At 44.7% G+C, this 20,390-nt stretch overlaps 1 protein-coding gene and 1 non-coding gene across 3 annotated transcripts; both read left to right on the plus strand.

Moving 5' to 3' along the window:
- The first annotated feature begins 5,135 nt into the window (after nt 1–5,135).
- ALG8 (ALG8 alpha-1,3-glucosyltransferase) lies at nt 5,136–20,058 on the plus strand. 2 transcript variants are annotated; one of them, XM_035116133.3, is made up of 13 exons: nt 5,136–5,256; nt 7,562–7,640; nt 8,082–8,275; nt 8,577–8,686; nt 8,943–9,010; nt 9,165–9,291; nt 9,567–9,670; nt 10,178–10,298; nt 15,623–15,762; nt 17,053–17,192; nt 17,801–17,898; nt 18,495–18,567; nt 19,259–20,058. In XM_035116133.3, exons 1-13 carry the CDS (start codon nt 5,165–5,167, stop codon nt 19,488–19,490), a joined length of 1,578 nt encoding a protein of 525 aa, XP_034972024.1. In that variant the 5' UTR covers nt 5,136–5,164; the 3' UTR covers nt 19,491–20,058. The 2 variants fall into 2 exon arrangements, with proteins under 2 accessions (XP_034972024.1, XP_088524561.1); XM_088668435.1 differs by having other exon boundaries at nt 7,573–7,640.
- LOC118085830 (small Cajal body-specific RNA 3) lies at nt 7,758–7,895 on the plus strand. The gene has a single exon (XR_004692704.1).
- Nucleotides 20,059–20,390: the final 332 nt, after the last annotated feature.

Below are 20,390 nucleotides of genomic sequence, written 5' to 3' on the forward strand. Positions count from 1 at the left end.
TAAGTTGCCCCCTCTGGAGCCCTTCCCGGCAACCTTGCAGTCATACTCAGCAGGCCGCATCCATGTTATGGGAATGTGTGCCGTGAGAGTACAGTTCCGGGACAAACAGGCTGTACTCAAACTGGTGATTGCGAAGGGCAGTCGCCCCAGTCTCCTGGGCACTGACTGGTTTCCCGCCCTGGGACTGAGTATCTCAGGGCTTAATTCAATCCAAACCTGCCCTGAGATGAGCGAGGCATTATGCAAGGAATTTGCTGGTCTCTTTAATGGAAAACTGGGTTGTTATAAAGGGCCCCCAGTTGACTTCGAGTTGGACCCCGGGGTGACCCCAATCCGACTCAAACCAAGGCGAGTGCCATTTGCACTGCAACCCAAGATCGAGGCAGAGCTGGATAAATTGGTCAAGCAGGGAGTTCTCTCACCCGTGGACTCTGCTAAGTGGGAGACTCCAATCGTCACGCCCCTTAAAGCAAATGGGGAAGTCAGGATATGTGCAGATTACAAATGTACTATCAATAAGGCACTCAGGGGAAACTCATACCCCATTCCAGTCGTATCACATCTGTTGGCTAAACTGGCTGGGGGCAAGGTGTTCGCCAAAATTGACCTGGCACAAGCTTACCAACAGCTGCCAGTAACCCCACAATCAGCGGAAGCACAGACTATTGTCACACATAAAGGGGCGTTCAGAGTTAACAGATTACAGTTCGGAGTTTGTGTGGCCCCAGGGATTTTTCAAGGGCTCATGGAACGCCTGTTAAGGGGTCTGCCGGGGGTCTTGCCATTTTTTGATGACGTTTTGATTGCTGGAAAAGACCCACAGGAACTGGTTGCGCGTGTCCGTGCAGTGTTGCTCAAGTTCAAGGAGGTGGGGTTGCAACTGAAAAAAGAAAAATGCAGTTTTGGGGTGCCAACTGTGGATTTCTTGGGGTTTAAAATTGATGCATCAGGCATTCACCCCACAGATGCTAAGATTAAGGCCATCATCGAGGCACCACGACCACAGAACAAGACGGAGTTGCAGTCATTCCTGGGACTTATTAACTTTTATCATTCATTCTTACCCCAGAAAGCTTCGGTAGCTGAACCATTACATAGACTTTTGCAGAAAAAGAATGTGTGGCGATGGGGGCGGGAGCAGCAGAAGGCTTTTGACTCCTTGCGAGAAATGCTGAGTAGCAGGAGCGTCCTTGCTCATTATGATGAGTCGAAGCCGCTGGTCCTGGCATGTGATGCCTCTCAATACGGCCTGGGGGCTGTGCTGAGTCATAGGGAACCAGATGGGTCGGAAAAGCCCATCTCTTTCTATTCCCGTACGTTGTCACCCACGGAGCGCAACTATGCTCAAATTGATAAAGAGGCACTAGCAATTGTGTCAGGAATCAAAAGGTTCTATGATTATTTGTACGGTCGCCATTTCTCCATTGAAACGGACCACAAACCACTGTTAGGGTTGTTCAACCCAAACAAACAAACGCCACAAATTCTCTCCCCCAGAATGTTGCGTTGGTCAATTTTCCTGAATGGGTTCCAGTACACCTTGACCCATGTGCCGGGGAAACAGTTGTGCCACGCTGATGCGCTGAGTCGATTGCCCCTTCCTGGCGGGAGCAATGAGGATCCTGCTCCGGCGGAGCACATTATGATGCTAGAAACACTTCCGGGGGCTCCTGTAACAGCTACTGATATAGCTGAGAAAACGAGGAAAGATGCTGTTCTCTCCCGTGTGCTCACTTGGGTGGGGAGGGGGTGGCCAGGTGGTCCGCATGAAGAAAAATTCAGGCCTTATGCGACAAGGCAGCACGAATTGTCCATGCATAAGGGTTGTCTCCTATGGGGAGATAGGGTGATCATCCCAGCACCACTGAGAAACAGGGTTCTTGAGACGCTTCACATGGGACACCCGGGAATGGTCAGGATGAAGTCACTAGCCCGATGTTATGTGTGGTGGCCTGGAATGGACCAGAACATAGAACAATGGGTACGAACATGCAAGGCATGCCAAGAGGTGCGGCCAGAAGTGGCCAGAGCACCAGTCCACTGGTGGGAGCAGTCCAGGACTCCCTGGAGCCGGCTGCACATAGATTTTGCTGGGCCATTCCAAGGGAAGGTCTTTTTGGTTATCGTTGATGCATATTCCAAATGGTTAGAAGTGGCGATGGTCCCTAGCATGGCATCAGCTGCCGTAATCAAGGTGTTGAGGCAGCTGTTTGCAACCCACGGGTTACCTGAGACCATTGTATCAGATAATGGGGCAGCCTTTGTATCCCAAGAATTCAGGGCATTCTTGGCTGATAACTTCATAAGAGGGGTCACATCCGCGCCCTTTCACCCATCCTCCAATGGGCAGGCTGAGCGCATGGTAAGAACAGCCAAAGAATCCATTGCGCGCTTAATGGAGGGTAACTGGTCGGCTCGCATTGCGCGAATGTTATTTTTGCAGCATGCGACGCCGTGTACTGCGACGGGCAAGTCGCCAGCTGAGCTGCTCTTAGGTAGAAGACTGGTAACGGTGCTGGATTATGTCCACCCAGATAAAATGCCAAACCGTAATTCAAGAGCAACACCCCAGGCTGAGACTGACACAACAAGGTATCTCGCCCCTGAAGATCTGGTCTGGGTGAGGAACTATTCACGAGGTCCGCGGTGGGTGGCCGGTGTGATCACCCGGGCTAGTGGACCTGTGTCCTATTATGTGACCTTGGAAAATGGGCAAGTTTGGAAGAGACATATAGATCAGCTGAGGCGCCGGGCGCTCAGCAGGGAGGAGTCAGATAATTCATCCCTGGCTAATGACGCACAGCTGCGAGACCAGAGTGAAGATGGCCCAGAGGTGCAGTCACCAGGGGCTTCAGCAAATGAACCAGGGTCTGCTAGTCCTCAGGATGACGAGGTACAGGTAGGGGACCCTGAGATGTCTGGGACTCCATCTGTTCCTGATGAAACCCCTATAGCAGCCCCTCCACCACAGGTAACACCCAATCCAGAACCTGCAACACCTGTTGTCAGGAGATCAAGTAGAAGTTGTAGGACCCCACAGTACCTGAGGGATTACGTCTGCTGTGCTCACTAGGGGGGGAGGGGTGTTGTGTATTGAGTCAAAGGATTTTATATCTGTATTATTATTGTCTGTATTTGCATTAGGATAAAGTAACTGCCTTTTGGTTCCAGAGGGTACAGCTACTATTGGTTCATTTAAGCTGCTGTATTTGGATCCTCTGTCTTATTGGTTTCCTCCAAAAGGCAGCACTGTGATTGCTTGATATTGTTCCCTCCAAAATGTATCCCTTTCTAGCTAGTTCCCTGTCCCTATAAATGTAGCCTTCCTGCCCTCACAGTCAGTCTTGTTCACTTTAATAAAGAGCTGTTACTAGAGAACTGTCTCCAGCATGTTTTGTCAAGAGAGCTGAAATCACAAACCCCACGTCACAACAGGTTGTACTCCAGAAACAACTGGAGGGCTTCAGGTTCCCCACCCCCAGCCCTGTCAATAAGCATTTCCCGATATTCAGCAGAAACCTACCATCTTATAATTTCACCCATTCTAGCTTCCCAGGCGCTTTATCATCTTGGTCACCTTTGCTGTAGTTGTAGTTCAGCAAAAACCTGGAGAGCCAAGGATTCTCCACAGCTGGCTGAAATGAAACCAGTAAGGTTAAAAGAGGAAGCAAGCTAAACACCTGCAGGACGTCTCTTCAAATCAAGGGATGTCCGTTCCAATCACTTTCTGACTTGCTCATTCAGATGGACAATAAATTTGTGCTTCCCCATTAGACAGCTGATACCGGTACAACTTTGTATATTTCTGGTGTGCAAAGTTTCGCACCCATTTTCAGATCCTAGGTTTGCATGGAATTCAAGCGGCTCTGGCAAAATGAAGAACAATAACAGCAATAATTTATCTGGTACCTACGAAGCTGTGGGGGGGTTTCAAGCTCACGTTACTATTTGTTTATTATATTTATCAGTCCTTTGTGTAATGAGCTTGCAATCAATCCTCAGTGTGAATACAAAGCAAGATTTAAAGCCCAAGCATTCTCAGTGGATGGAGCTGTACTAACAATGACAACTTGCTGTGGTCTGCAGGCAAGGTGCTGAAATTTCATTCATTCCTGTTATTACTTCCTGTGCCCCAGCACTGTGCTCTAGTCTGCCAGTCAAGAAGCAGCTTTTGCACGACACAAATTAAGGCGGCGACGCTATGCATTTAAATTTAGGAGTACGTCCAGTGGGACTGAAGAGTAAACATCCCTTTAGCACTTCCAGTTCCAAAACAGTGAGATCCATATAGCAAAAGACTGCAACCCTATGTTTAACCCTATACACCAGGCATCCCCAAACTGCGGGCCTCCAGATGTTTTGGCCTACAACTCCCATGATCCCTAGCTAGCAGGACCAATGGTCGGGGAAGATGGGAACTGACTGTAGTCCAAAACATCTGGAGGGCCGAAGTTTGGGGATGCCTGCTATACACTGTCTGCCAGGACCCACCAAATTATTATTATTATTAATTGAATTTATTATTATATTGAATTTATATACCACCCTATACCCAGAGGTCTCAGGGAGTTTCACAGAATAGATAAACATAAAAACCACTACCGGTGTGTGTGTGTGTGTGTGTGTGTGTAAAATCAAAATAAAAACAACCCAATAAATTATACAGGGTCAGGATTTAGACTTGAGACTATTGCGCATTTAGAAGCCTGCAACCCTATCACAGTCTGTCAGCAATAAGCCCCACTGAATTCTACAGGAACAAGACTTGCAACCAACTCATAGCTGCCAAGTTTTCCCTTTTCTCGCGAGGAAGCCTATTCAGCATAAGGGAAAATCCCTTTAAAAAAGGGATAACTTGGCAGCTATGAACCAACTGCACATGACAAGCAAAGAACCGGTTGCAAACAGCATTGAAACCCCGCCTGCGTCGAGGCGGCTGCATTGACACACTCCCGCCTGCAGGGGGTGTGGCAAGGGGCGAGCCAGGACGTCGCGAGTAAAGCCAGCGCGCAGGCGCAGTACTTTCCCCTTCCGCGCAGGCGCCTGGATGCTGAGAAGGCGGTTGAAATCGTTGCGGCGCGGCAACGGCTCGCCTTCCCGCCCCCCGACGCATGCGTAGTGCCCGCCGGCCCTCTGAGGCGCGAGCGGAGGCAAGCGGGCCGTGATGGCGGCGAGCGGAGGCGCAGGTGGCGGCGGCTGGTTCGCGGCTCTGGCCTTCGGGGTCACGCTGCTCAAGCTGCTCCTCGTCCCCACGTAGTAAGGAGCCCGGATTCGTTATTATTCCCCCCTCACATCCTTCTGGCGGGGAAGGGGCGGGCGCGAGGGGGCTTCCGGCGCCGCCATGATGGACGCGGCTGTTCCTCGCAGGGGCCGCTCCGCCCTCCAGCTGCCTGGTCGCTCTCTGTCTCTCTCTCTGAGTCTACCTTGGGTTTCCTGTTGCAGGGCTTTCCTCTACAGCAGCGTTTCCCAAACGTTGGGCCTCTCGCAGTTTTTGGACTACAACTCCCATCACCCCGACCGCTAATTCTGCTCGCTAGGGATGATGGGAGTTGTAGTCCAAAAAAACAGCTGGGAGACCCACGAGCTTGGGAAACCGCGCTCCATATTTGGCCTCTTATGAAATGAATGCGTGTCACGGAGAAGGTGGGCAGAGGAATGTTTTTTTACCCCCTGCCTCTCTTAATCGTGCAGAGTAGGAAGGGACCCCCAGGGGTCATCCAGTCCAACCCCCTGCGATGCAAGGGAACTTTTGCCGGAGGTGGGGCTGGAAGCCACGACCCTGAGATTACAGGTCTCATGGGTTGCTGACAGAACTCATGGAGATCCAACGAAGCGGAATGTTGTATGGGGTTTTTAATGTTTGATGTCCTACCTGTGTTTTAATTTGTTGGAAGCCTCCCAGAGTCCCTGGGGAAAACCCGATCAGATGGGTGGCAGGTGTATAAATGAATTATTATTATTATTATTTTCAGGATAGGAAAGAACGTGATTCTTCATGCAGCACATAGACAAACTATGGGACTTGCTTCCCCAGGAGGCAGCAATGGCCACCACCCTAGACAGATTTAAAAGAGGATTAGACAAAGTCAAGGAAGAGGAGAGAGCTACTAGCCACTGTGAGAACAGGATGCTGGACTAGATCCAGTAGGCTATTCTTAATGTTATTCCTAATTCTTCCAACCCTCCTGTAATGTCAAAAAAAGAGGGTGGGAAACCTGAGAGTCACTCTGTAGAATTTACGCTGCAACTTTTAAATGATAACAAAATATACGTTTCATAAGCTAAGCTCCAGTAAGTGTAAAGTTAGGAGACATATGTGTGAATTGCAGAACAAGCAACGCAAATGTGGTGCTTTACAAAGAACAGGTTTGACAGGTCTCTGCCCTGAGGGGATTGCAATATAAAATGGACACCAGGCAGTCACACAGGAAGGGGAGGGAATTTGAAACATAGGTAGGTGGGAGGAATATGGAATTGTTTTGATCAGGTATGCTTCGGCTTGCTTGCAATCAAGCAAGTAGAGAACCCGCTGTACTCAACCCGCTGTACTCCCTTGGGTGGAAAAAGATTTCCTCAAAACTCACTTTTTCCCCTTTTGATCACACTCCATTCCCTACACCTTATTGCAGGGATGCCAACATGGTGACCTCATGCTGTCTGGGACAAATGAGAGTTCACAAAATCACAGAATTATAGAGTTGGAAGAGACCCCAAGGATCATCCCCAGAGATGCACTCCATTGTCTCTTGAGACAGAAAGATGCAAGCAACACATTCCCTCCATGTTGCAAATTTTGGCAGTTCCAGCTTGTCCTAACATCCAGGGATCAAACTGTCCTCTTTTATGTAACTTTCTATGATTCTGTGTTAATGGTATGAGCCCACTTTTTTGTCGGTTTGCTCTGAAAATCCTCCTTACCTTTTGGTCATCCAATGCTGTGTACATTTACCCGTGCATATAAATGGGAATGTGAGTTGTAGGTGTGGTGATAATTGAATTGCCAGAACATATATTTAAAATGTGGCAGAAGTAATTGAAATTAGGAAACAGAATTAACTGTAGGAAAGCTATCGTGCACAGATACCTACAGAGATGCATAGACATACATGTTAATTCATAGAATCATAGAGTTGGAAGAGACCACAAGGGCCAACCCCCTGCCAAGCAGGAAACACCATCAAAGCATTCCTGACATATGGCTGTCAAACCTCTGCTTAAAGACCTCCAAAGAAGGAGACTCCACCACACTCCTTGGTAGCAAATTCCACTGCCGAACAGCTCTTACTGTCAGGAAGTTCTTCCTAATGTTTAGGTGGAATCTTCTTTCTTGAAGTTTGAATCCATTGCTCCGTGTCCGCATGAGCACAACTGCTGAAAGTTTTTCTCTTGTTAACAACCTAGCAGAGAGTTCCTCACCAGTTCTTATTTACCTGTACTATAGCACTGGAAATTGCAAAGTAGAAATGCTCTGGTTTCTCTTCAGATTATATAAATCTTTTGCCTTTGACAAAGTATAAAGCTATGTGGTATGATCCAGATACTAATATCTAACTTCTTGTAGTCATTCCACAGATTTTGAAGTGCATAGGAACTGGCTAGCCATCACCCATAGCTTACCAGTCTCTCAGTGGTATTATGAGGTAAGTGTGTCTTTCTGCCTTTCCAGAAGTGTGCTTGGTTCTCAGAACAGTGAGGTGCAGCACCTTGTGGCGTTTTGCAGATGATTAAAGGCTGCCGTCAGATATCCCTTCCTTGTTACTGGAAGCTGAATGGACCTCCAGTGCAGGCAAATGAAATGTCTTTTGCCTGTTCTTCCAGGCTTCCTAGAGTAAAAGTGAAGGTCTCTGTCTGGTTTAGAACAGCCAACTGATCCAGATCGTTCCCCTTTGCACATTTTTTTAAAAAGCCACCCTAATGACTGCAAAGCATTTGATTTGTGATGGGCTATTCCCGAAATGAGAGATCCCTTGATGTTGCACTTGCCACGGGTTGAATGTGCATATGTGAACTAGCCTACAGTTTAAGGTCGTCCAGTGATTGACACCTGCCTTCTCACTTGCATTCTTTCCCCATGTTTACAGGCAACTTCTGAGTGGACCTTGGACTACCCTCCCTTCTTTGCATGGTTTGAGTACGGGCTTTCACATGTTGCCAGATACTTTGACAAAGAGATGCTGGTCATCCAGAACCTCAACTATTCCAGCTACCCAACCATTCTTTTCCAAAGGCTTTCGGTCATCTTCACAGATGTGCTCTTCATCTACGCAGTTCGCGAGTATGTTGGTGCCCCTCCATTGTTTTTGAATAAGAAGTCTTTATGTTTTGAGTTTTGGGAGAAGGGAAGATAAGCCACTGGAATCTGGAAAGAAATGACTCAGCCTGCCTCTTGTTGAAATCAGTAAATGTGTTGAAGAGTAGAATAGATGGGAGTATTTTTTTAATAAATAAAAAAAACCTGCTTGGAGGAGAAAACAGTGTTAACATAACCTATAAACTGCACCTGATCTTTAAGAAATGTGTATGGAAGAACAAAGGGATTTGGATTTTGTCCGTGTCTTTATTTCTCCTCTGCTCAGGTGCTGTAAATGTGTAAATGGGAAGCGAGGTGCAAAGGAACCTCTGGAGAACCCTCAGCTTGTCCTTTCAGTTCTCCTCTTATGGAATTTCGGCCTCTTAATTGTGGACCGTATCCTTCCAACTCAGGTGTCAAAAGAAATCTGGCCAGATAACGTAAACCAAACATCAACATTTGGTTGGGTTTGCGGGGGAGTGGGGAGATACCTATCAAATTCTAATGAGAATTGGAACTGCTAAATTTGCTACTGGTAAGAATTGCAACTGGTCATTCAACATGGAAGTTGAATTGAAGCACTAAAGTTTAAAATGTTTCCTGGGTTAGGGCGTCTTTTTGAAGTGGACGTTAGTCCTTAACTCAATCACAGACATTCATTTTCAGTACAATGGCTTTCTGTTTGGATTCATGCTGCTTTCCATCGCACGGCTAATCCAGGTAGTGTATTAAGAGGCGGCCATGCCCAATTCCTATTCTGGAAGTCTCATCCAGCTCTTAAGTGTGCTTTCTGTTTATGTTGGCTTTGGATTATTTGTTCTTTCAAATAACTGCCTGACCTTTCTCTTCCCTGTTGCCCCACACTCCCTTTCAGAAAAGGCACTTGGAAGGGGCTTTTCTCTTTGCTGTCCTCTTGCACTTCAAGCATATCAACCTATATGTCGCCCCAGCATATGGTGTGTACCTTCTCCGGTCCTACTGCTTCACTGCAAATAATTCAGGCAAGTTATTGATGATTTCATAGTGGGAAAGGTCAGGGTTTGGATACACTGCCAGGTGAGAAAGAAGACTGCCATATTGGCTGGGGTTGTAGTCGACAGTATCTGGTGGGCACCAGGTTGGGAAAGACTGGTCTATGACAATAATTTAACTACCGTATCTCAGAGGAGGATCTTGTTTTATAATGGGAAGAAAATCAAAACACACTGCTGAAGCATTTCTTGTTTCTTTCACCCATCTTCTTCTGTTTTAATCACAATATTTTCGTTTCCTCCAGATGGATCCCTCCGATGGGGCAGTTTCAGTTTTCTTCGCTTAGTTGCCCTCGGATTCATTGTCTGCTTTGTTTCTGCACTTTCACTGGGACCATTTATTGTTTGGGTAAGGACCCTGATCCTCTTTAACACATGCACGTTTATACAGTTTCTTAAGGTTGCTGCTTCCTGAGTGATGACTGTACGCAAGACGTCCTTTACTAATTGTTCCCATAAGCAAGTACAAAGGATAGCTACTATATGTATGAATAATATGCTTTATAAGTTGATCGAGTGTGGGGAACATTCTTGACTTGGCTGTTAGCTCAGGATAGCTCGATCTGTAGAGCATGAGACTTTTAATCTCATGGCCATGGGTTTGAGCCCCGCGTTGGACAAAAAGATTCCTGCATTGCAGGGGATTGAACTAGTGGTCCCTTCCAACTCTGCTATTCTATGATTTCTGCTTGGATTTTTAAGCTGATTTTCTATCCAAAGGCTCATTTAAAAATATTTTAACAATATGCAACCACATGACCAGTAAAAGCAATACAGCCACAACCATAAATGTTGCGTTACTTAATATAAAGGAAAATCTTTGCCTAACTTTCTAACTTCCTTTTTCTTTCATTAGGGCCAGCTGCCTCAGGTCCTCTCTCGTCTCTTCCCTTTCAAAAGAGGCCTTTGCCATGCATACTGGGCTCCTAACTTCTGGGCACTGTACAACGCCCTGGACAAAGCGCTCTCCGTTATTGGTAGAGTATCTTAACCCTGCACGTATTGATAGCAAATACTTGTTCAGTGATTCTTGTTCCCTTTTTGAAATCTTCAGTAGGAGAAGCCTGCTGTGTCTGACCAGCACAGTGAAATGGCAGTTACTCCCCTTGCATTTTATTATTAATCTTTTGAAAGTATGCAAAAGAATATATAAACATGAGGATGGTTTAACTGGGTTGGGTAAGTGGGATGTCCAGTCCAATGTCTTTCCTTTGGCAGTCATCGGATACGACAGCAGCAGGGAGATTTTCATGCAAGTTCTTCATCTTTATACAGTGGTACCTCAGTTTATGAACACAATTGGTTCCAGAAGTCTGTTCATAAACCGAAGCATTCGTAAACCAAAGCGAACTTTCCCATTGAAAGTAATGGAAAGTGGATTAATCCGTTCTAGATGATGAAAAACACCCCCTAAAGCAGCAGGGCCTTCGCTCCGATGCCTTCGCGGAGGCCGGGGAGCACTTCCGCGGCTGCAGCCCAGTCGCAGAAGCACTCCCCAGCCTCTGGGAGGCATCGGAATGAAGGCCCGGCTCGGATGCATTCGCAGAGGCCGGGGAGCGCTTCCACGGCTGCAGCCCAGTCGCGGAAGCGCTCCCTGGCCTCTGGGGGGCATCGGAACGAAGGCCCAGCCTCCCCGAAGGTATCGGACGCTCCGGTGTCTTCCGGGAGGTTTGGCCTTCACTCCGATGCCTTCGGGGAGGCCGGGCCTTCGCTCTGGGCCTCCAGGAGGCATCTGAGCGAAGGCCCGGCCTCCCCGAAGGCATCGGGTGCTCAGTAGGCCTCGGGCACCTCGGTTTACTAACTTCCGGGTTAGGATTGTTCGTAAACCGAAAATTCGTAAACCAAGGTGTTCGTAAACCGAGGTACCACCGTACCGTCATCTCCTAAGCCACTGTGTTTACTCATCTTCTTCTTTGGCGATCACTCGTAGCCAAGTAAGATTGTCTCCCATGAACACAGTCTATACAGTGAGTCCGTAAGTGACTGTGGAGGCCAATTCTGGATCCACATGTCCTTCCACAGTGGGAGTTGATCATGGTGAGGGTTTGCTAAACGTGCCTTCCTCTTAGCATGTTTCTCGCTTTCGTCCTGAGTCCAAGCGTCTTCAGAGCTCATGACACCTTTGGTAAACGCTATTCTCCATATGAACCGCTCCTAGGGCAGTGTTTCCCAGTTGTTGGTGTTTATACTACATTTTTTTTAAAAAAAATTGCTTGAGAGAATCTTTAAACCTCTTGGTTTTTTTTAATATATTTTTTTATTAATCGTTTTATCAACAAACATACAAAAATACAAAAAACATCAAAATACAAAAATACAAAAATCAAACAACATATAACAGAAAAATATATCATTTCTCATCCATTTTGGTAATCATTGTCTTCAGGCTTCCCCAATTCCCTACTATCTGATTTTCATTTTTGTAAACTTCTATAGCAGTTTCTAAATCTTCTTTCTTGTCCATCATCTAATCTCTTTAGAACTTCATAGTTAAATCATCTTCATATCATCTATCCTTATTTCAAACTTTTAATCTTCTATTATTTCCCTAATGCCTTAACCTCTTTGTTTTCCTGGATATTCAAACTCTAATTATCGAATACATTCCCTATATACATTTTAAATTTCTTCCAATCTTTTAAAACTTTATCATTTGTCTGGTCCCGGAGTCTTCCTGTCAATTCTGCCAATTCCATATAGTCCATCATTTTAATTTGCCATTCCTGCTTCGAAGGCAATTCCTCTTTTTTCCAATATTTTGCTATTAAAATCCTAGCAGCTGTGGTGGCATACATAAACAGATTAACATCGTCTTTGGGAATTTCTTCCCCAATTATTCCAAGCAAAAAGGCTTCCGGTTTTTTCAGAAATGTGTTTTTAAACATCTTTTTCAATTCATTATAAATCATTTCCCAGAAGCCTTTTATCTTAGGGCATGTCCACCACATATGGTAGAATGAGCCAACATCCTGTTTACATTTCCAACATTTATTGTCGCTTTTGTGGTACATTTTAGCTAACTTGGCCGGTGTCAGATACCATCTATACATCATTTTCATCAAGTTTTCCTTCAACACCGTACAAGCCGTAAATTTCATACCTTTCTTCCATAATTTTTCCCACTCCGACATCATCACATTGTGACCCAGATCCTTGGCCCATTCAATCATAACTGATTTTGTTTGCTCATCTTTCAAGTGCCATTCTAACAGCAAATTATACATTCTGGACAAATTCTTGTGGTCTGTCTCTAATAACTCCATCTCTAGTTTCGATTTTTCTGATTGGAATCCTAATTTTTTATCTAGCTTAAATGCTTCATTTATCTGCACATACTGAAACCAGTCGCTCAACCTATCTTTCAATTGTTCATATGGTCTTAACTTAAAGTGGTTTCCCACTTCCATCAAAACATCTTTATATTTCAACCTATTCTCATCCATATTTGTCCTTTTAGGTTTCTTTGCCTCAAGTGGTGAGATCCACCTAGGAGTTTTCCTTTCCAACAAATCCTTATATCTCATCCAGACATTAAACAATGATTTCCTAATTATATGGCTTTTAAAACCTTTATGCAATTTCACTTTATCATACCATAAATATGCATGCCAACCAAATGCATTGTCATGGCCCTCTAAATCCAGCAAATCATCATTATCTAGCAAAAACCAATCTTTCAACCAACAAAAAGCAGCAGCTTCAAAATAAATCTTTAAGTCCGGCAAGAAAAATCCTCTTTCTTTAACATCAGTCAAAAGTTTATATTTAATTCTTGGCTTCTTCCCCTGCCAGACAAATTTAGACAATATCTTCTGCCATTCTTGAAAACATTTCATTTTGTCAACTATCGGTAGGGCCTGGAATAAAAACAGCAATCTCGGCAAAACATTCATTTTAACAGTTGCTATTCTACCCATTAAAGACAAATTCAGCCTCGTCCATACTTCCAAATCTCTCTGGATTTCTTTCCATAATTTCTCATAATTGTCTTTATATAAATTCAAATTTTTTGCCGTCATATTAACTCCTAGATATTTCACCTTTTTTACACACTTCAGTCCTGTGCATTCCTCTATATTCTGTCTCTCTTGTAATGTCAAATTTTTATCCAATACTTTAGTTTTCCCTTTATTCAGCTTAAAACCAGCCACACTGCCAAATTCTTGAATTATCTGCAGTGCTCTCACTGCACTCTGTTCGGGATTCTGCAAAGTCAATACTAAGTCATCTGCAAAGGCCTTTAACTTATATTGTTTCGAACCCACTGTAATCCCTTTGACACCTTCATCGCTCCTTATCATATTCAGCAAAACCTCTAGGACAGTAATAAATAGCAGGGGGGAGAGTGGGCACCCTTGTCTTGTTCCTTTCTCAATTCTTATCTCTTCTGATACCACATTATTTACAATAATCTTCGCTCTTTGCTCAGAATAAATACCATTAAGCCCATTAACAAAATTTTGTCCAACCTCCATTTTAGCAAAATTTCTTTTCATAAAATTCCAAGAAATATTATCAAAAGCTTTTTCGGCGTCCACAAAGATTAACATTGCTTTGGTGTTTATTTTCACTTCCAGCCTCTCCAAAATGTCTATTATAAATCTTACATTATCCTTCATATGTCTTCCAGGCAGGAATCTTTAAACCTCTTGTTGACCACTAGTACTACACTTTCCATTTTTAAGTTTGGAATAGAGTAGTTGCTTTGGAAGATGATAATTGGGCATCCTGAACAACATGACCAGTCCAGTGAAGTTGATGTTGAAGAATCATTGCTTTGACACTGGTGATCTTTGCTTCTTCCAGTACAATGGCATTAGTTCGCCTGTCTTCCCAAGCGATGTGTAAAATTTTTCGGAGGCACCATTGATGGAATCTTTTGAGGCATTGGAGATGGCATTTATGAGTGTGTGTGCACATTCAGAGGATGACTTCCAACCCACCTTAAATATCTTCGCAGAAGCTCACTGTTTACTAAAGTAGAGTTGGTTATGTGCGTGTGCCTCAGGCATCTTGCTATGTCTAAAAGGACATTTTAGTAAAGTGTTTAAAAAACCATTTGGGCTGTGTAGCGTCCTTGCATGACTGCACATGTCGACAATTAGGCTGCTGGACACTCGGCAGCGGTCCCTCAACTGTAGAATTCAGTGCCTGTTGAGCTTAAGCGAGCCTCATCCTTTAGTCTTTAAACAGACCTAGAAGACCTGCTTTTTCCTTGAGACTTAACCCATTCAGTGCAGTTGGTTAGAGCATGGTGTTCATAACGCCCAGGTTGCAGGTTAGATCCCTGTACAGAACAGCTGCATATTCTGCATTGCAGGGGGTTGGAGCAGATGGTCCTCAGGGTCCCTAACAACCCTACATTTTTTTAATCCTGTGTAATATAGGTTGCGATTATAAACTGACTCTGTTAAACCTGCTGAATTTTTATTTTGGTCTTTAATGCTGTTTTTTAGCACGAACATAATATTTTAAACTATATTTTATATTGTAGCCTTATCAGCTAGTAAAGGGTCCTTTAGTTGCCCCAAGCAGGACAGAGATAGTCAAAACGACACCGGGGGTTCAGTTTCAGAGAAAGAGTTTTAATCTCTATATAGAGAGACTCCTGATGACAAGAGTAAAGCAACACAAATTGCAAAGCTTTTTTATACCCTTCTTTTGGTCTCTTTCCCCATCCTCTGTAAGAGTGTGTACGCAAGGGGGTCACGCATGCAAGGGGGTGTGCACATCTTCCTGTGTCCAGTTGTTCTCATAAACACATATTACGCCATGTGCATAAACACATGCTGACTAATGCTGCCCCAGTGCTTGCCTCAAGCAGCCTTGGCTTATCTTGCCTGTTCTACGCATCAGACTGCACGTCAGACAAAGCCAGCCATCATCCAGCCTTGAGCTGGGCATCCTGTTCCTTTTTGCTTTGCCCTTTGACACACTTTGGTGCAGAGACACAGAGGCACTGAAAGCATTCTAAACAAGACATCCCAGGGCTACAGCCATACAGTCAGAATTCATACAATGCAAGCAATGCAAACTATAGGATCCGATTTGGCTCAATAATACAATTAGCAAATCACTCCTCCACAATATTATATTTGGCTTTGGGTTTTTACTTGTGCTATGAGACACTTTGAAGCATCTGCTCAAAAACTGGCTTGTAAACCTTTAAATAAAATTTAAAAATTCTCTGGATGTAAATCGTGTCGAAACGAGACGTGGGACTTGCTTCCACATATATTTAGGGTGGGTATGGTGTGGCTGACAATGTGCCTGTCCTTACAAACTTCATTATAACTTCCAGGTCTGAAATATAGATTCCTTGACCCTGCAAAGATGCCCAAGGCTGCCATGACTGGGGGGCTAGTCCAGGAATTTCAACATACCGTCCTTCCTTCAGTGACTCCATTGGCAACTTTGACCTGTACTGCCATCTCTATGCTGGTAAATCCATATCACTCTACCCCTCTGACCACAACTTCATCTGCTTGCAAGCACAGCCCACAAGAAATTTCTCCCCGTTTAAAACGAATGCTCCCCTGTTGAAGCACCAACTTGCTTACATTGAATGTTCAGCCCACTCTGGTCCCTGCCAGTCTATTATGCCTTAAAAAACAAGAGTTACCACTAGTTTTGCTTACTTCTTTTATGCCTTTAACAGTGGCCTGACATGCGGAAATTCAAAGGTGAAGCTTTTCCTGGGTTAGAAGTACAGGGAGGGGGAAAACTTCAAATCTATAATAATAATAATAATAATAATAATAATAATAATAATAATAATTTATTATTTATACCCCGCCCATCTGGCTGGATTTCCCCAGCCACTCTGGGCGGCTTCCAACAGAAAAATAAAACACAGCAATCTATTAAACATTAGAAGCCTCCCTGAACAGGGCTGCCTTCAGATGTCTTCTAAATGTCTGGTAGTTGTTTTCCTCTTTGGCATCTGTTGGGAGGGCGTTCCACAGGGCAGGCGCCACCAGCGAGAAGGCCCTCTGCCTAGTTCCCTGCAACGTGGCTTCACGCAACGAGGGAACCGCCTGTGTTAGGTTGCTGTTAAAGAGCCAGGAGCAGACTGTCCTTAGGTGGGGTAAAATGTTCAGACCCAAGAACCACCATTAACTGCAATCTGAAACATGAGGTCAGCTTCATTGTTGTGGATTTTGTTTTTACAGATTCTCTTAAATTTCACTGTTTGTCACCCTTTCTCCACCTCCCCCACTCCTGCTTTTTAAAAGATGGTTGTGGCACCACAGGAGCACCCATCACTTGAAAAGTATAGGGTACAAGATTGTTTCAGCATTATCCTCAAAACTACAATTCCCAGAGTTCCTTGGTTTGGGACCCACGTCAGTTAAACTGGCATGTAACGTAGGTTGTACCTAGAATCTCAAAAAGGCAATTTAACACTTTCTGGCAATGCAAAGCAGAATAATACAGTGGTACCTTGGTTGTCGAATGGCTTGGCTCCCGATCAAATTGGCTCCACAAACACAAAAATAGGTGTTCCGGTTTGCAAACGTTTTTTGGAAGCTGAACTTGGAACTTTGGAAGCTCCTGCAGCCAATCGGAAGCCGTGTCTTGGTTTTCAAACAGTTCCAGGGTCGAACGGATTAAGTTTGACAACCAAGGCACCACTGTAAAAATGCAGAGCTTAGCAACTGCTATGATAAGCCTGTGTTCCCGGCGCTGAAATGCACCACTGAAGCTTTGTTTTCTGCCTGTTGTTTCTAGCCCTCTGTTTTCTGTCTTTGGTTTAAACCCCAAGGGCCCAGAGGCTTTCTACGGTGCCTGGTTCTCTGCGCGCTGAGCTCCTTCATGTTTGGGTGGCATGTGCATGAGAAAGCAGTCCTCCTCGCCATTCTCCCTCTGAGGTAAGGGATGGAAAGGGGTTCAGGTTGCGTTTTTATAACTTCCCGTCTTCACACTTGGACCCCATTCTGGGCAAGATTGTGGGAAGGTTGGCTTACAAATATCACACCACAAATGACATAATGGAATCCAAAGAGTGTAGTTTTCTTAATTCGATTTTCCCTTTAAAATTTCCATGGCTACATAGGACTTCCCTGTGGATCTTGGGCCTGTTTCTGTGATATCTTAGAAACAAGTCAGGGATAAAGCAGCTTCTTGCAGCTGAAGAGCAAAACAAGGAAGCAGCTTTGGAACTTGACTTCCTTGTTCACGCTGCTGCTGCAGGAAGATCCCAGGTACTGCTGCAAAGGTGGACTCCCAATTCCCTTCAGCCCCAGCCAGCATGGTGGGAACTGTAATTCAACAACCTTGGGAACGCTACAAGTTTCTCGCACCTGTTGCACATAGTTAACCAGAGCTGAACTCTGTGAAATGTCTGGATAGACATGCATAGTGTTGTGCTGGGAGCATGGTGGCAACAATGAGGGAGGACCTTGAAGAAAATGATCTCCTCCTTGAACGGCTTAATGGCTACTTTCCAAAATCTCCTGTTTTTGGTATGCGTTTTTAGCTTGCTGGCTGTGGAGCGATCCAGAGATGCTGGCACTTATCTGGTTCTGTCTACTACAGGACATCTTTCCCTTTTTCCTCTACTATTTACAGCACCGGGTAAGTACCTTCTATGTCTCACCACCTGCCTAAAATATAAATATATGGCTTACACATTCATTTCCAAAGATTACTGATGTACGTGAAGGGCCGTCGACACATCAAGAATATACATCATCTAGGACTGCTTCCTTTCGTTGACTAAAATTCCTTTGAATTGAACAAAAGGGTTCCCAGATTAGTGGGGGAGTGCCTTATTTTTAATGTAAGTACTTCTAAAACAGCAGGTGCCTCTTCTCGGAAGGTGATGTAGCTCAGTGGTAGAGCATCCAACTTTGCACGGAGAAGGTCTCAGGTTTAATCCTTGCCTTCTCCAGGTAGGACTGGGAAAGACCCCCATCTGAAATCCCGGAGAACCGCTGCTAGTCATTGTAGGAAATACTGAACTAGATGAGGCAGTGGTCAGACTCAATAGAAGGCAGCTTCTTATGTGCCTGCTGCCAACTTTTTGTACACTGCTTAGAGGAGTGTATTTTTATTTTAATCAAGTGGTATATGCACTTTGTTAAACAAAATAAACGTCAAAATACAAAGAGTATTCCCCCCCCATTGTTTTGTCCATATACAACATCTGCCAACTGTTTGTTGTGTTTCAGAACTGCCTATTAAAATCTTGCTCATGCTGCTCTTCACGGTGTATAGTTTCTCCTCGCTGAAGGCCATATTCAGGTAATGACCAACTGCTCAATCTTACCATGTCTAACCACAAGTTAGTTGTTGGGTTCAGTGGCCCTTACTTCCAGCTAAGTGGGGTTAGGATTACAGCTAAACGTTTTCGCAAAGGCGAGCTTCCATTAGGGCAGGCATCCCAAAACTTCGGCCCTCCAGATGTTTTGGACTACAATTCCCATCATCCCTGACCACTGGTCCTGTTAGCTAGGGTTCATGGGAGTTGTAGGCCAAAACATCTGGAGGGCCGCAGTTTGGGGATGCCTGCATTAGGGCTTGCTTGGCTTGCAAATGTCTCTGAGTACCATCACCTGCCACCAGCCTTAGTTCATCTTTTGGTTGTCTTTGGGAGGTGAGCCCCACAACATTTTAGACTGGGGTTCCTGGTCAACCTAGCGAGTCTTTGCCTGCTTTTGCATTTAGATTGGGGATGGCAAGCCTGTGGCCTTCTAGCTGTGTCTTTGGACTCCTAGCTCATCAGTCAATGGTCTGGAATGCTGGGAGCTGTAGAGCAAAAATATTTGGAGGGTCACTGGTTCTCAATCTCCGATTTAGATATTTCCTCCAGAATAAGACATGCTTGCTCTGCTTTGCAAAAGGGGCGATTTTAGATATCAGTTACTATTTCAAAGTGATAATTTGTGAATTGATTATATTAAAATCCCCCCTTTTCTGCTTTCTCTTTCCACAGAAAAGAAGGACCTCTGCTTAATTGGCTGGAAACAATCTACCTCATTGGGCTGATACCTCTGGAAATCTTGTGTGAAATTGTGATGCCTTTCACCACCTGGATAGTCAAATTCCCTTTCCTCCCTTTATTGCTCACCTCTGTATATTGTGCTGTAGGTGTCACATACGCTTGGCTCAAACTGTACATCTCTGCCTTTGCGGGACCACCAGCTGTCAGGCGAAAGAAAGAATAGTGATGCTTACAACATACCTGAGTCAATGGTGATACCTCCAGAACAGCCGCCAACTCATGCTAAATGGTGTTGGCTCCTGCCACACATGGTGCCATGTGCTGTTCATGCAGGGGTGCTCCAGAAATAGCTGCTGTTTCTTTAAGGATGTGGGAGCAAGAAATTAAGCGAGCAGATACCCTTAAATAAGCAGGGGTGATTCTTAGCATGAAAAGAGAAGACAGTCATTGCAGGAGAAGCCTTGTTTACAAAAGGATGCTTAATTAGAGGGTTTTTAAAAATGGAATTGGACTTTCTTTTTTACTTCCAGTTTGAGCTGAAGCAATCACTGGTTATGTTTAACGAGTTTATCCTTACATGTAATGTGTAAGGTTACTTGTATGTATTATGGGACTGTTCTCCAGAAAAGAAACTTGGGCTGCATGCCTAACCTCACTTATCTGGGCATAAGCTCCACTGAATTCAGTGGGACTTGCTTCTGAGTAGATACGGGTAGGATTGCATTGTCAGTTACAAACGTGGGGGTGAAAGATGTGAATAAAATCTACAATAATTGCTTTTGTAAAAATAATTGTAGCGTTACATTTTTTTATGTACAATATTTGGGTTCCCGTGAAGCTAAGGGTTCTCAGCCTGTGGTCCTTGGATGGCCTCAGGAAGTCTGAACCTGGCATAAAAATGCTTTTTCCCTCCCCTAAGTTTCCTTCATGTGCTGATATAAGATAACACAGACGCATATGCATACATGTAATATAACTGCAGGGGGGGGGACATGAAAGCTTTGGGTGAGAGGGAAAAGCAACGCACAAAGTGCAGAGAGCGATAATTTAATTAGAGCTGGAAAGTGCAAAAGAAGCTTGGTGACCCTTTACAATAGCAGTGATCATAGAATCTTAGAGTTGG

Source organism: Zootoca vivipara, chromosome 4 (genome assembly GCF_965207765.1).
Source record: "Zootoca vivipara chromosome 4, rZooViv2.hap1.1, whole genome shotgun sequence".
Taxonomy (NCBI): Eukaryota; Metazoa; Chordata; class Lepidosauria; order Squamata; family Lacertidae; genus Zootoca; species Zootoca vivipara.

What these genes read in the sequence shown, in the direction of transcription:
- ALG8 (XM_035116133.3), top strand. Translation starts at nt 5,165, where the DNA reads ATGGCGGCGAGCGGAGGCGCAGGTGGCGGCGGCTGGTTCGCGGCTCTG. An exon ending in CCATCGCACGGCTAATCCAG is followed by an intron (nt 9,011 to 9,164) that starts GTAGTGTATTAA and finishes ACTCCCTTTCAG; the next exon opens with AAAAGGCACTTGGAAGGGGC. An exon ending in GTACTGCCATCTCTATGCTG is followed by an intron (nt 15,763 to 17,052) that starts GTAAATCCATAT and finishes TGTTGTTTCTAG; the next exon opens with CCCTCTGTTTTCTGTCTTTG.